At 56.7% G+C, this 12,068-nt stretch overlaps 1 protein-coding gene across 9 annotated transcripts in view; it reads left to right on the forward strand.

Moving 5' to 3' along the window:
• The window catches only part of ARHGEF10L (Rho guanine nucleotide exchange factor 10 like), a 144,062-nt gene that overhangs the window by 36,764 nt on the left and 95,230 nt on the right, over positions 1-12,068 (forward strand). For all 9 annotated transcript variants that reach the window (XM_027613468.1, XM_027613485.1, XM_027613493.1 and 6 more), the window contains 2 exons: positions 5,535-5,723; positions 6,511-6,544. In XM_027613468.1, coding sequence (XP_027469269.1) covers positions 5,535-5,723; positions 6,511-6,544 — 223 coding nt within the window. The remainder of the gene's footprint in view (positions 1-5,534; positions 5,724-6,510; positions 6,545-12,068) is intronic.

Below are 12,068 nucleotides of genomic sequence, written 5' to 3' on the forward strand. Positions count from 1 at the left end.
TTAATCTGAAATGGAATTTGCTGTCCGCTAGTTTCTCTGGCAGTAACCCTGGCAGTGGGGCCTTGGACACTGTATGTGGAATCCGGCCCCCCCCACCCCCCTGCCCTGCCCCAGAGGAGCTGGACACCCTTCACCCAGTGGGCCCCGCTTCCTATGTTTTGCTCATCCTCTGGGGGAGGCAGAGAGCAGAGAGGTCTTGAGCGAAGGCTTTTTCACCAGCCCAGCCCTCCACCGACGCTGTGCGCTTAGTTGAGCGACTTGCTGTCTCTGCGGTTCAGCTTCATCACCCATAAACACTGGGAAGAGTAGTGCCACCCTCTCAGGGGGCTGTTGCACGGCTTAATGATACGGGCAGCCCTGGCGTGTGGTAATCAATCGCTCAATGAATGGGAGCTGTTATTGCTGTGGGTGTTGCAGGACGGCCACGTGTGCTCTGTTCTGAGCCCCGGGCAGAGACCAAGGAGGGGTCCCTTCCTCCTTGAGCCTTCGTGTTCTTCTCCAAAGGGTGGGGGAACCCGCATAGTGAAGCCACCTTCATTTGCGGTGCACGGTGGCTTCTCAGGTCTCCTGCCTCCTGGGCTTGCTGGGGTTGGCTCTCCCAGGGCTGGGGTGTAGCCTGGAACATCAAAGGCCTATGTGGTCAGCTCTGCTCAGGCCACCTGTCCAGATAGGTGGCAAGGGCTCAGTTCAGCGCTCAATTATCCGGGGAGGGGCCTCTTGATTTTTCCTTCTGATAAGGAGCCATGTCTGGTTGCCTGGGCCTCAGGAGCACGAGAACAGGGCTGTGGGGGACAAGGGCATCTCCTGACGTGTGACTGTGGCTTGGGTCCCAGGATGCTCCCTGCTCTGTCTCCTGCTGCCGTGGGCATTTTGTTACCCCTTCTCCCATTCACCAAAAAGTAAGAACAAAATGATTTTATGATTACATCAACTCGGTTCTGTTCAACAAACATGTGACTTACTGTTCCAGTTATATCTGATGTTGCTGGCTAGTGTCATATGGTTGAAACAGGCTTTCTGCCATTTGCTGATTGTTTGAGAGCTTCCTGTTGTCTTACCAAATAAGATTCAAATACCCCCAAATACCTCTTCACGGTCCTATAGCTGCCAGCCTCCTTGCTCCTGTCTTTGGCTCCCCTGGGTCACATGCTGCATGTTCTCCACTCCTGCTGTGGCCACAGCCTGGGACCCCAGCCCCGCCGTGAGCCTGTCAGACCTTTACTCATCCTGCGAGGCTCTGTGCAGGGGTGGCCCCCACCAGCGTGAGCCCCCGGCTGTCACTGGGCATGGCTCAGGCCCTGGGGTTCGAGGCTCGTCTCTCTTGCCTGCCTCACCTGCAGTGAGCTCCTTGACACCGAGGGGCCATGTCTTACTCCTCTCTGAACCTCCTGGCCCCGGGGCTGCTGGGAACAGTCCCCTGGATGCAGGCGAGACGGTGACCGTATCCCTTGACGTCCCTGCACACAGCCTGTGGCCAGTTGCTCTGAGGGCCAGGCCTGTGACTGGGAAGGCCCGTGCAGCTCCCCCAGGGCCCAGGGCTGTGCTCTGACTCAAGGCAGTAATCATAATAATCATAAGCATAACAAAGACAATGGTAATGATGCTGTGGCCCTGACAATGAGCTGGACTATTACCAGCAGTGAGCACAGGCCTCACACCAGGCCCTCTACATATGTCGGTTCATTCGGCCCTCCTGTCTGGTGTCCGGGCCTCCCACTAACCTGAGAGCTGGTCGCTGTTCTTGTCCTTGTTATAGGTCAGGAAGCTGCAGCCTGGGGGATACAGTGACCCCGTGTTCATCTGGTCAGCCTCTAGGAGAGCTGGGGTTGGAGTCTGGTGGTCTGAGTGTGACATGCTAGTCACCATGTGATACTGGCCGGGCGCACAGTGTCCCCACTGGGACTCCGGTGGATTCAAGTGGGAGGGGCCACGGGCACTGAGGGTCAGGGTGGGTCTATATCTGGTAGCCCAAAATACTGGGCGGGGACTTTGTAGTCATTCATTCCAGCATTTTTAAACTTTTATTTTACTTTATTTTTTTTAAAGATTTATTTATTTGAGAGAGAGAGAGAGAGCTCGGGCACATGACAGTGAGTGTGGGGGGAGGGGCAGCAGGAGAGGGAGAGAAGTAGACTCCCTGCTGAGCACTGAGCCTGATCCAGGGTTCAGTCCCAGGACCCTGAGATCATGACCTGAACCGAAACCAAGAGTTGGATGCTTAACCAACTGAGCCACCCAGGCACCCCAGTATTTTGAACTTTTAAAACTATAATCCATAGGGGTGCCTGGGTGGCTCTGTTGGTTAAGCATCTGCCTTTGGCTCAGGTCATGGTCTCAAGGTCCTGGGATCAAGTCCCGCATCAGGCTCCCTGCTCAGTGGGGAGCCTGCTTCTCCCTCTGCCTTTGCCTGCCTCTCCCCCTGCTTGTGCTCTCTCTCTCTCTGTCAAATGGATGAATGAAATCTTTAAAAAAAAAAAAACCACAACCCATAGACATGAGAACAGGAATGTGTGTGTGTGTGTGTGTGTGTGTTCAGCAGACTTATTGTGTGCCTACTGTGTGCTGGGCACTATAGCAGATGCTGGGGATATAATAGTGAGCAAAACAGACTAGAATCCCTCACGAGCTTAGGTTCTAGTTAGGACACAGTAAAATGAATGAAAGCTTGGAACATCACTGCTGATGGAGGCCATAGAGAAAAGTAAAGCAGGCAAGGCCATCAGGGAGTCCCAGTGTGTCTCTATGGGCAGTTTTGGTTATGGCAGCCTCATCTGGAGATAACCTGGAGTAAAGACCTGAAGGAAGTGAGAGCAGGAGAAGATACCTGGGGAAGAACATTCTGGACCCCAGGATGGAAAGTGCAAAGGTCCTGAGGCTAGAGCACATCTGGCACATTCGTGGTGCAGCAGGGAGACCAGTGTGCCTGCAGTGGAGTGAGTGAGGGGAGAGCGGTAGAAGATTCTACACCCCCTGTACGTGTGTGTGGATATGTATATGCAAACTGAAACAGAACTGTCAAAACCATATCAAAAGTAATACCAAATATGACTTTATCAATATTACAATAAAATATTTAAAAATATCTCAAGTAATTCATAAATGAAACAAAATGCCACCTGGGAATCCCCTAATTGATTTTTTGACCCACCAGTGGGTTGAGGACTGTCATGTGAAAACCATTAATCCAGCTTCCAACTCAACCCCTGGATTTCTTTTATTCATCATCTCAGGGCCGAGTGTCCAAGGGCTCAGCTAATTTCCGGAAGGCAACAGGGCTCAGTGGGGAGTGTAGGATGGGAAGACAAAACGGGTTCAGAGCCGCCTCCCCACTTACTAGCTGTAGGACTGCGGGTACATCATTTTGCCGCTTGAATCTCTGTGGCCTCATCATGTCCAGTGGGGGTGGTCATGAGGCTTATGCCAGAAGCTGGGTGGGGCTCATTTCAGGCTCTCAGCCCAGGTTTGTGTCTTTGACCTGGGGAAGGAGCTTCTGCCACCGGCCACATCACTGCCTGGAGGAGTTCACCCCTGCCGATGTTGGCCTAAGCTGTCCCCAAAGCTCCCAGGAGGAGAGGGGGGCCCCCACCTCAGAGGCCTCTGTCTGGGGATGGGGGAAGGCTGAGCTCTGGGCTTCAGCTGCACTCTAGCAGCTGGGGAAGGGGCTTTGTGAATTTGATACATTTGCACCTGGAATGTTCTCTGCAAAATCCCAGGTCCCTGTGGGGGAGGGATTGGACTTTTCTAGTCCAAGAGACTGCTAGAATTGGATATGCCCATCCATCCATCCAGCCGTCTGTCTACTCCATCCGCCTTCCTGCCTGCCAACTCATCCTTCCACCTCTGAGCACCTGCTGGGGCTGAGTCCACAGACATGGGCTAGGCAGTCCTGTCATCAAGGATTCCGGCTGGGAGGGGCCGCACTTACAACAGGTGTTCTTGTGTAATGTGTACCCACACCAGGCACTCGGCCAAGGGCTACACCCACCCTGGCGGCTCCCAGGTAGGGGTGATTTTGTCCCCCAGGGGACATTGAGCAATGTCTGGAGACATTTGTGGTTGTCACAACTGGAGGGTAGTACCCGCTTCTAACGGGTAGAGGCCAGGGATGCTGCCGTACATCCTGCAGGGCCCCCACCACGAAGACCCTGGGGCCCCAGAGTCAACAGTGGTAGGGCCGAGAAACCCTGACCTACTTCGCAGTTCACGTTCACCTCGGCCTTATGGGGTGGGTGCTGTTTTTATTCTCCAGTTTATGGAGGGAGACACCAAGCTTCCAAGAGGTGGAGAGACTTGCTCAGAACCACACAGCGGGTAGGGGGCCCAGATGGGACCAAAGCGCATGCTCTACATCCTGTGGCGTGAGCTACAGCAGGACTGGAGGGGTGCTCAGCTTTGCAAACTTTTTTTTTTTTAAAGATTTTATTTATTTATTTGAGAGAAAGAGAGAGAGTGCATGAGCATGAGTGAACATGAGTGGGGAGGAGTGGGGAGGAGCCAGGAGGAGCGGGGAGGAGGGGCAGGGGGAGAGGAGAGGAGGGGCAGGGGACAAGCAGACTCTCTGTTGAGCAGGGCTCAATCCCAGGACCCCGGGATCATGACCTGAGCCAAAGGCAGACACTTAACTGACTGAACCACCCAGGTGCCCCAGCTTTGCAGACTTTTAAAACCAGGCCACATTGTCCTTTGGTTTTGGAGAGAGTTGGCACGAAGTAGGGGGTTGGCATAGTGAACCCCTGAGGTTCTGTCCAGCCCCAGGCTTGAGGAAGGAGGTCCTCCAGGGAAGAAGACGGGGGACCTCAGCTTGGTGAAGTGGGTGGAGAGGTGAGGGCCCGTGAAACTCTTTAGGGCAGAGAATCCATTCCTTTTCTTATTTAACAGAAGTTGCTGAGTTTCTACCATGGGCCGGGCCATGACCCGTCCCCTTAAAGGGGACAGTAGAAAGGACTCTTAGGGATCTGAGATCGGCCGGGGAATACAGACGAGCCCAAAACACATCTTTGCAGGTTTTACAGGGATGGATGTAGAAAACAAGGAGCTAAGACAGAGGGGGGCCGTGGTGGGGGCAGGGCTCTGCTTCAGTTGAGCTTTGATGGACGGCAGGAGGGCATGTCCGTGAAGGGGATCCGGGGGCACAAGCGTGTGTGGGAAAAGCACACAGACACATGCACGGGAAACGACACATGGAGGTGTGTGCCCACACGCACGTGCCCCGATGCAATTAAAAGCCCCCTTGCTTACAAAATGGCGAAATAGGAAACAAAACGATAGATGTACGTTCAAGCGCAGCTGTGCACCCATTCACTGTTTAGGCTTTGCTCCCTCCTCTCTGTCCACTGCTCACCTGCTTACAGCCTCACCAACCACGGGTCACCTCTTGAGCGCAGGGAGGCCAGCTGGTCCGGGCAGGGGTCTACTCGAGGCCCTGGGAACTGCCCTCGTGCCCTCACTCAGGCCCGCAGAAGCTCCCCCGCTGTAGCCGGTCTTCCTTGACCAAACCCCAGGCCCAGCTGCTCTTAACTCCTCCTCCCTTCCAGGAGATCAGCTGGTTCTGGGAGGCCCCGGCCCCTCCCCCGAGGTGGAGGGCGACCCTGGAGAGGCTTTCGAGTTTGACGACAGTGACGATGACGAGGACACCAGCACTGGCCTGGGTGTCCCAGGCGTGGCTTCAGAGAAGGACATCGATGACGCCCCACTGATCCACTTGGACTCCGTCCCCATCACTGGTAAGGTGTTTTTGGGAGCCTTGGGTCCTCCCATTTCCGGGCCTCTGGGGCTACAGAGAGTCTAGAAGCCTGGTGGAAGCTCTAGGCTCCCAGGGATGCCTCCCAGCTCCTCCACTATCCCCAGCACAGGAAGGGAAAAACCATTGAGAAGTTGCATTCCATGGCTTCCCTTGGGAACTGGAGATTCCAAGCATTCCTGCAGCATCTGGCGCACTTATTGGTCATGGAAATGGTTGGCCCCGAGTTGGGCTTTGGACACAGTTGCTGCCCAGGGCTTGTGTCTCCGAAGCCCCTCTTCCCCAGCAGCTTCTCCCAGGGAGTCACACCAGCCAGAGAAGCCACCTCCCAGAGGTCCCGGTGGCCCCTAGGGTTGGGAGTACCCTGATAAGGCGGTGTTAAATGGCAGCTTCTGGGCTTTTGTATTGTGTCATCTGGGAGAGACTGGGGACCGGCCTAGCAGGAACTTCCTGCAGGCCTGGGGACAAGGGGCTCCTTGAGGAGCTGGGGGTGGGGAGCAGGCCCAGAGCAGGCAGGGTGGCTGGTTCTGGTCGGATTTGGGACGTGGGCCACAGCGGTGGGAGTCGAGGTGGTGCAAGTAAGGCAGGTAAGGGAGCTTAATGACAGTGCCGTGGCGGGGGGAAGGGAGGCAGGAACCCAGCAGGCACCCAGGTTGGCCCAGGCCCCGTCTCTGGCACCCCAGGGAGGCTGGGAAAGGGGGCGGGGATGGACTGAGTCCATAGGGACCAGCCTCAGGCCTGACAGGCTCTCCTCTGCTCTCTTCCCACAGACCCAGACTCAGCAGGCTCCGCACCCCAGACACAGTAAGTGAGCCTTGTTCCTTTGCTTTGGTGGTTGGAGAAAGAGGAGACACTGGGCAGGAGGTATGAGGGAGGGTGGTGCTGTGCCCAGGACCGCTCAGACTTTGGCTGGGGATCCTTTAGCCGTTCCCCTCTGTGGCCTCCCAAGCCAGCTCGGGGGTGAGCTGCACATCTGGGGCTTGGGGGCTATAAAAGCAGAGGCCTCTTGGGGTTTGCTCACTGCTGCTTGCTGCCTGGCTTTGGGGACCTGGGTGCTTAGCGAGTCCTCCCCGAGGGGAATCCTTAGTGGTGGATCTAGGCCCCGGGGTCCTGGCTCTAAATCCTGGCCACTCTGGCAGGGGGAGGGGTCTTCCTTTGTCTCTTGGTGTGCAGAGCCAGGGGGCCTGATTCTCAGGCGGGTGTCACCCAGCTGGAGAGCTCAGAGATGCAGCTGCCCTCCGTGGGCCCCTGGAGCCAAGACAGATCTGGATTCAAGGGCAGGAGTCCCTGTATTTGCCATCTGGAGTGGGCGGGCCCTGGGAGGGTTTCTGCTGGGCCAGACGTAGGGATCGGCCTCTCCTCCCTGGCTGGGGACCTGAAATGAATCAGTGGCCCTGCACCTGTGCAGGGGAGTTCTCATCTCCCAGGGCTTAGAGCCCTCCAGGGTGGGCCAGGAAGGAAGCTAGCCAGAAACTCAGTCTAGTGGGGGCTGCAGACACAGGAGAATGGCTCAGAGAAGAATGCTCAGGGGACTGGGACGCTGATGGGAGGGGGCCCAGGTGGAGAGCTCAGGGAGAGGGGAGGCTTGGGGAGGAGCGGTTGCCGGAGGAAGCTACTGGCAGAGGCAGGGGGCTGGGAAGGGGAGTGGGCCGTGAGCAAGCATACCACAAGCCTCGAGGCCACCCTCCTGGAGAACCCCATTGCCCACTCAGGGTCAGGATCTTGGCAGCCCGGCCCGTCTCTGCTTGCCTTCTCCCTGTGAGTCCTGGAGGCCAGACTGGGTGTCTGGCTGGGGCTGGTGCAGTGCTGAGGTGGTGACCGGTGGCCCCGGGAGCTAGGGTCATATACCGTGTTGTTATCATCAGCCTGCTGGTCAAGTAGCTCAGAGAGTGTTTCCGGGAGAGGGGCCCAGCCTCTGCCTTGAACCCACTGTCCACTTACCTGTCCTCAGGCTCACCCTGGGGCAGCCCCAGCCCCCTCAAACACCATCTCTTGGCAGCATCAGGGAGTGAGCTCTGGAGGTTCAAATCCCCACTTAGCTGGGTGGCTTTGGGCTGCCTGGGAACCTCTCTGAGCCCCAGTTTCCCTGTTTGTACGATGAAAGTAATAGCCATCTAGAGCATCCTGTGGATTAGGAGATGCTGGTTGAAGGACGTACCAGATATGCACCCTGTGTTCGCTTCTACTCTGCCTCCTGTCCCGGCTGGGTGTTTCCAGTGATGGGGCGGGAGGGACGGAGACTGTGTGCTTGGAGCCTCTGCCTCTCGGGCTGGGCCTGGGTTGCCGGGTGGGTCTCGCCAACATCTGGCTTGAATAAATGTCACTTTTGAGTTCCCTAACTGGGCCAACACTGGATCCTGACAGGAGTCCTCAGGGGCCTCCTGGCCTGCCCTTAGTTTCACAGATGCCGAGATTGGGAGCAGGACTTGTCCAAGGCCACACTGTGAGATGCTGGCAGCCTTGGACTCCTCATCCAGTGCTCTCTGTGTGCTCCCGGCTGCACCCTCCCTTCCAGATCTCTGTTTACTTCAGTTCCAGCGCCTTCTCTGGGTGGTGATTTTCCACTCTGGAATCCTCGGGGAGAAGAATCCATTCAGATCACCAGTCTTCTCCTTGTTATCCAAGAGAAAGGGGAAAAACTTGCTTTCCTTTTTCTTTTTCTTTTTTTTAGACTTTCCTAAAGGTAGTTACTAAGCAAACACTGCTTTGAAAAAGCAAATCACCCAGTGGAGGACATTTCACCAAATCTCCCTGCATTTCCTCCATGGCCCCTGCCCGGAGGAAATTTGGTTTGGAAATGGCCCTGGGCTTTGCCTGGCTGCCTACCTGGCCTCTGGGGACTCTTGACGAGAAGGTTAGAATAACTACCCAGATCCTGGCAGAGCTGCAGCCCCCGGGTGACCTCACCCCCCTCAGGGCACTCACCCCCAGCTAGGTAGGGAAGCAGGGCCAGTCCTCATCCCATGTCCTCGCTGGTGAGCTGCTGCCAGGCAGGAGCGTGGTGTGGAAGTGAGGGCTGGAGTCTGGGTCCTGGAGCACCTGGGAATTTGGGCTCTGAGCCACATGGAGCTGGCTTCAAGTCTTTCTCTGTGTTAGCTGTGCATCTTTGAGCAAGTGGCTTTCTGTCCCGAGCCTCACTTCTGATCAGTGACATGGGGATAGTCAGTCTCCTTTCTTGCAGGCTTCTGCACCCGGGGGCTGGGTGTTTGACCACAGCACTGCCCTCCAGGGATGTGCTGGGGACTCCAGGTCCCGACCCAGAACCTCAGACTTTGTCTCATGGTGGGGGAGTGGGGTGGTGTGGCCAGTTGCATATGGACGGACGATCTGACTGTGTGTGTGTTTACTGGTGTGAGCATTTTACCTGCTAAGAGATTTACCTTTGCCTCCTAGTTCTTAGGAGAGTAGTTTGTAAACAGTCGGTTCTGGAGACCCCACCTGGGGAGCCAAGCAGAGTGGCCACAGCATGTGATTCTGGGCGAGGCCCCTTCCCATAAAATGGGAGCAGAGTAAAAGCAGCCCCCTCCCCTCTGGGGGAAGGATGTGAAGGTGTGTCCCCCCCAACCCCCTGGCACAGGCCTGGGACGTGGGTGTTTAGGGTGGGGGAGTGGGGTCCTACCTTTGCTGCTGGGTTCTCACAGCTTAGCACACTGCCCCCGGGGGGAGTACTGAAGGCATCGTGTTGCATGAATGACGGGCACAGGAGGCAACTTTCAGTGTCTCCACGAAGAGGAGGAGAAGGAGGAACAGTGTGGAAATGGGATCTTGGAACCTGGGCTCTGACTCTGGCTCCGACAGGGGCCAGGACAGAGGCCGGTGGGAGGCAGGCTCCGAGTGGCCGGGTGGCCTGTCCCACCAATGCTAAGGGCGCCATGCACATGATCTCCTCTCTCAGCACCGCAGCCCCAGGAGACGGGGTGATTGGTCTTGCCCACTTTTTCGAAGAGGACCCGAGGCTGGAGTTGAAGTGGGTCAGCCGAGAATTTGCGGGGCTGGAGCGTGGCCCGTGGGCCCCCACAGCCGTCGGCTGGAACCTGTGGGGTTGGCCGTGCCTGGTGGACTTGGAAGTGCATGCGCTCAGGCACCCTGCACTCTCGCTGGGGGCGTCTGGCTGAAGAAGCATCCCAGAGCACCAGTGGTTGCTGGAACAAGGGCGTGTGGGTCGCTGGCTTCCTGTGTTTTCCCTGGACTCAGGCCCACACCTCTTCCCTCTGAGGGCACTGGCCCCCTCTGGAGTTGTTTGCTTTTCCTGCCCAGTTTTGCTGCCACCCCCAGGGGGCCCTCTGCAGCCTTAGTCTTTCTTGCTGGGTCAGGCTTCTGGCTCCTGTCTGGGCTGCAGAGATTCTTACTGGCTCCCGGGAGGTACCTGGCCTGCCCCATCCCGGGTACCCAGACAAGATGGACTGGTCAGAGTCTCTTACCTGGGCCTGGACTCTGGGAAAGCAGTGGGCAGCTGGATTCGCGGAAGTGCCGAGAAACCCCGTCCTCCCTGGACACATCAGGTACTGGGAGGGCCAGGCCCGGCTCAGGAGAGCAGCATTCGAACAGAATGGAAACAGGGTACTAGGGGGCCTGTGGCTTCTGAGGAGCATGCAGGTCTTGGGGGGGACAGCTGGACAGACAGCCCCGGGGGAAGTTCTCCCTGGCGAAGTCAGTCACTGGGCTGTTACTCAGGGCTTTCCAGATTGCCGAGCCCCAGTGTGGAGTTGTTTGTAATCCCAGGCTTGCCTTTAATCTCACTGTTTCTGCAAATCGGAACATTTCCGGTCTCCTGTGTCCTGTGTTGAGGGGTCGGGGACGCGAGGCCTGGCAGAGATCAGCTCCCCCCCCAGTGGAGTCCCTCGTAAGAGGGTTATGGGACCAGGCCCGTCAACGTTAGAGACCTCTTTCTCTGGCTCCTTGCTTGTCCTGAAATTGGAAACGCTGTATATTTTTTGTTTTTGTTTTTCTTTCCTCTCCACCCCTGGCTACGAGGGGTTTCCACATCTGAGCTATGGCCTTTGGATCGCAGTATAAAAAGGACCAGCCCAAAAGTACCCAGTCTAAAAGCCACACAGTTTCTCCTGAGGAAGGTACCCACGTGCCCATTTGTTGCATTGAGTGCTCCGGTCCGGAATCTCAGCCCTGGATCTCTGCAGCCATAGGACGAGGCCTTATCCATCTCTCATTCCTAGGGCCTGGCACAAAGACCCACTACTAATAGTTTACACGTGCGGGACTTTATAGTTTATGTGGTCCTTTCCCCACACACCACTGTGGTTCTCACAGCTGCGGTGGGCAGGAGAATGCCATGTCCTAATCCCCAGCACCTGGGAACATGTTACCTTCTAGGGAAAAGGGATTTGGCAGATTAAAGTTAAGGATCTGAGATGGCGAGATTCTCCTGGATTCTCCAGGTGGGCCCAGTGAAATCACGAGGGTCCTTATGAGACAGGCAGGAGGGCCCACGTCAGAGAGAGATCCAAAGATGCCACACTGATGGCTTTGGAGATGGAGGAAGGGCCGCAAGCCAAGGGATACAGGCTGCTTCCAGAGGCTGGAGAAAGCGAAGGGAATGGCTTCTCCCCAGCGCCCCCAGAAGAGCAGAGCCCTGCTAACACCTTGCTTTTACCCTAGTGAAACCCATTTTAGACGTCTGACCTCTACAACTGTAAGATAGTAATCTCTGTTGTGGGGATTTGTCACAACAGCACGAAGGAGACTAACACAGCTGGAAAGAGGGCGTTATTATCGGTCCCACTGTGCAGACCCAGAAGGGCACAGCCCCCAGCCCAGGGCTGGTGGCGCCTGAGCTCACAGCCAGAGGGCAGGGCTCTGTTTACCTCCCCTGCAGCCCTCTCTGCCCGCCCAGGATGGTGCCGGGGCCGCCCTTGGCCAGTAGTCTGCTGGCTGGCTGGCTGGGAGCCCCCTGCCTTTCACCTCCGTCCTCTGTTGTTCCGTCTTACACACCTTTTTGGAGTACCTCTGATGCTCCAGGCCCTGCAGTGACCCAGGCAGACGGTCCCTGCCCTTGGGGGAGGGCCACCTCCATTCTGTGCCCGGCTGTGTCATTTTCGTGGGCCCTGCCCTGTTCTACAAGTTCTACTTGTCTTAGCTCGTTCATCCTCATGACACCCTCGGAGGCGGGTACTATGATAATGCCCATTCTACAGATGTGGAACCAGGTCAGAGGGAACATGGCATCGGCCCCCTGTCGCCACAGAGCTGAGGAGAGGCTGAATCCAGCCGGCTCGGCTTCCTGAACTGGTGTTTAACCCGCTGGGGTCTGCCGCATGGATCTGGTGGAGCTCTGATCTGAGCTCTGAGACCCAGGACCCCCTTATCTGCC

This window comes from Zalophus californianus, chromosome 4, assembly GCF_009762305.2.
Source record: "Zalophus californianus isolate mZalCal1 chromosome 4, mZalCal1.pri.v2, whole genome shotgun sequence".
In the NCBI taxonomy this organism is placed as follows: Eukaryota; Metazoa; Chordata; class Mammalia; order Carnivora; family Otariidae; genus Zalophus; species Zalophus californianus.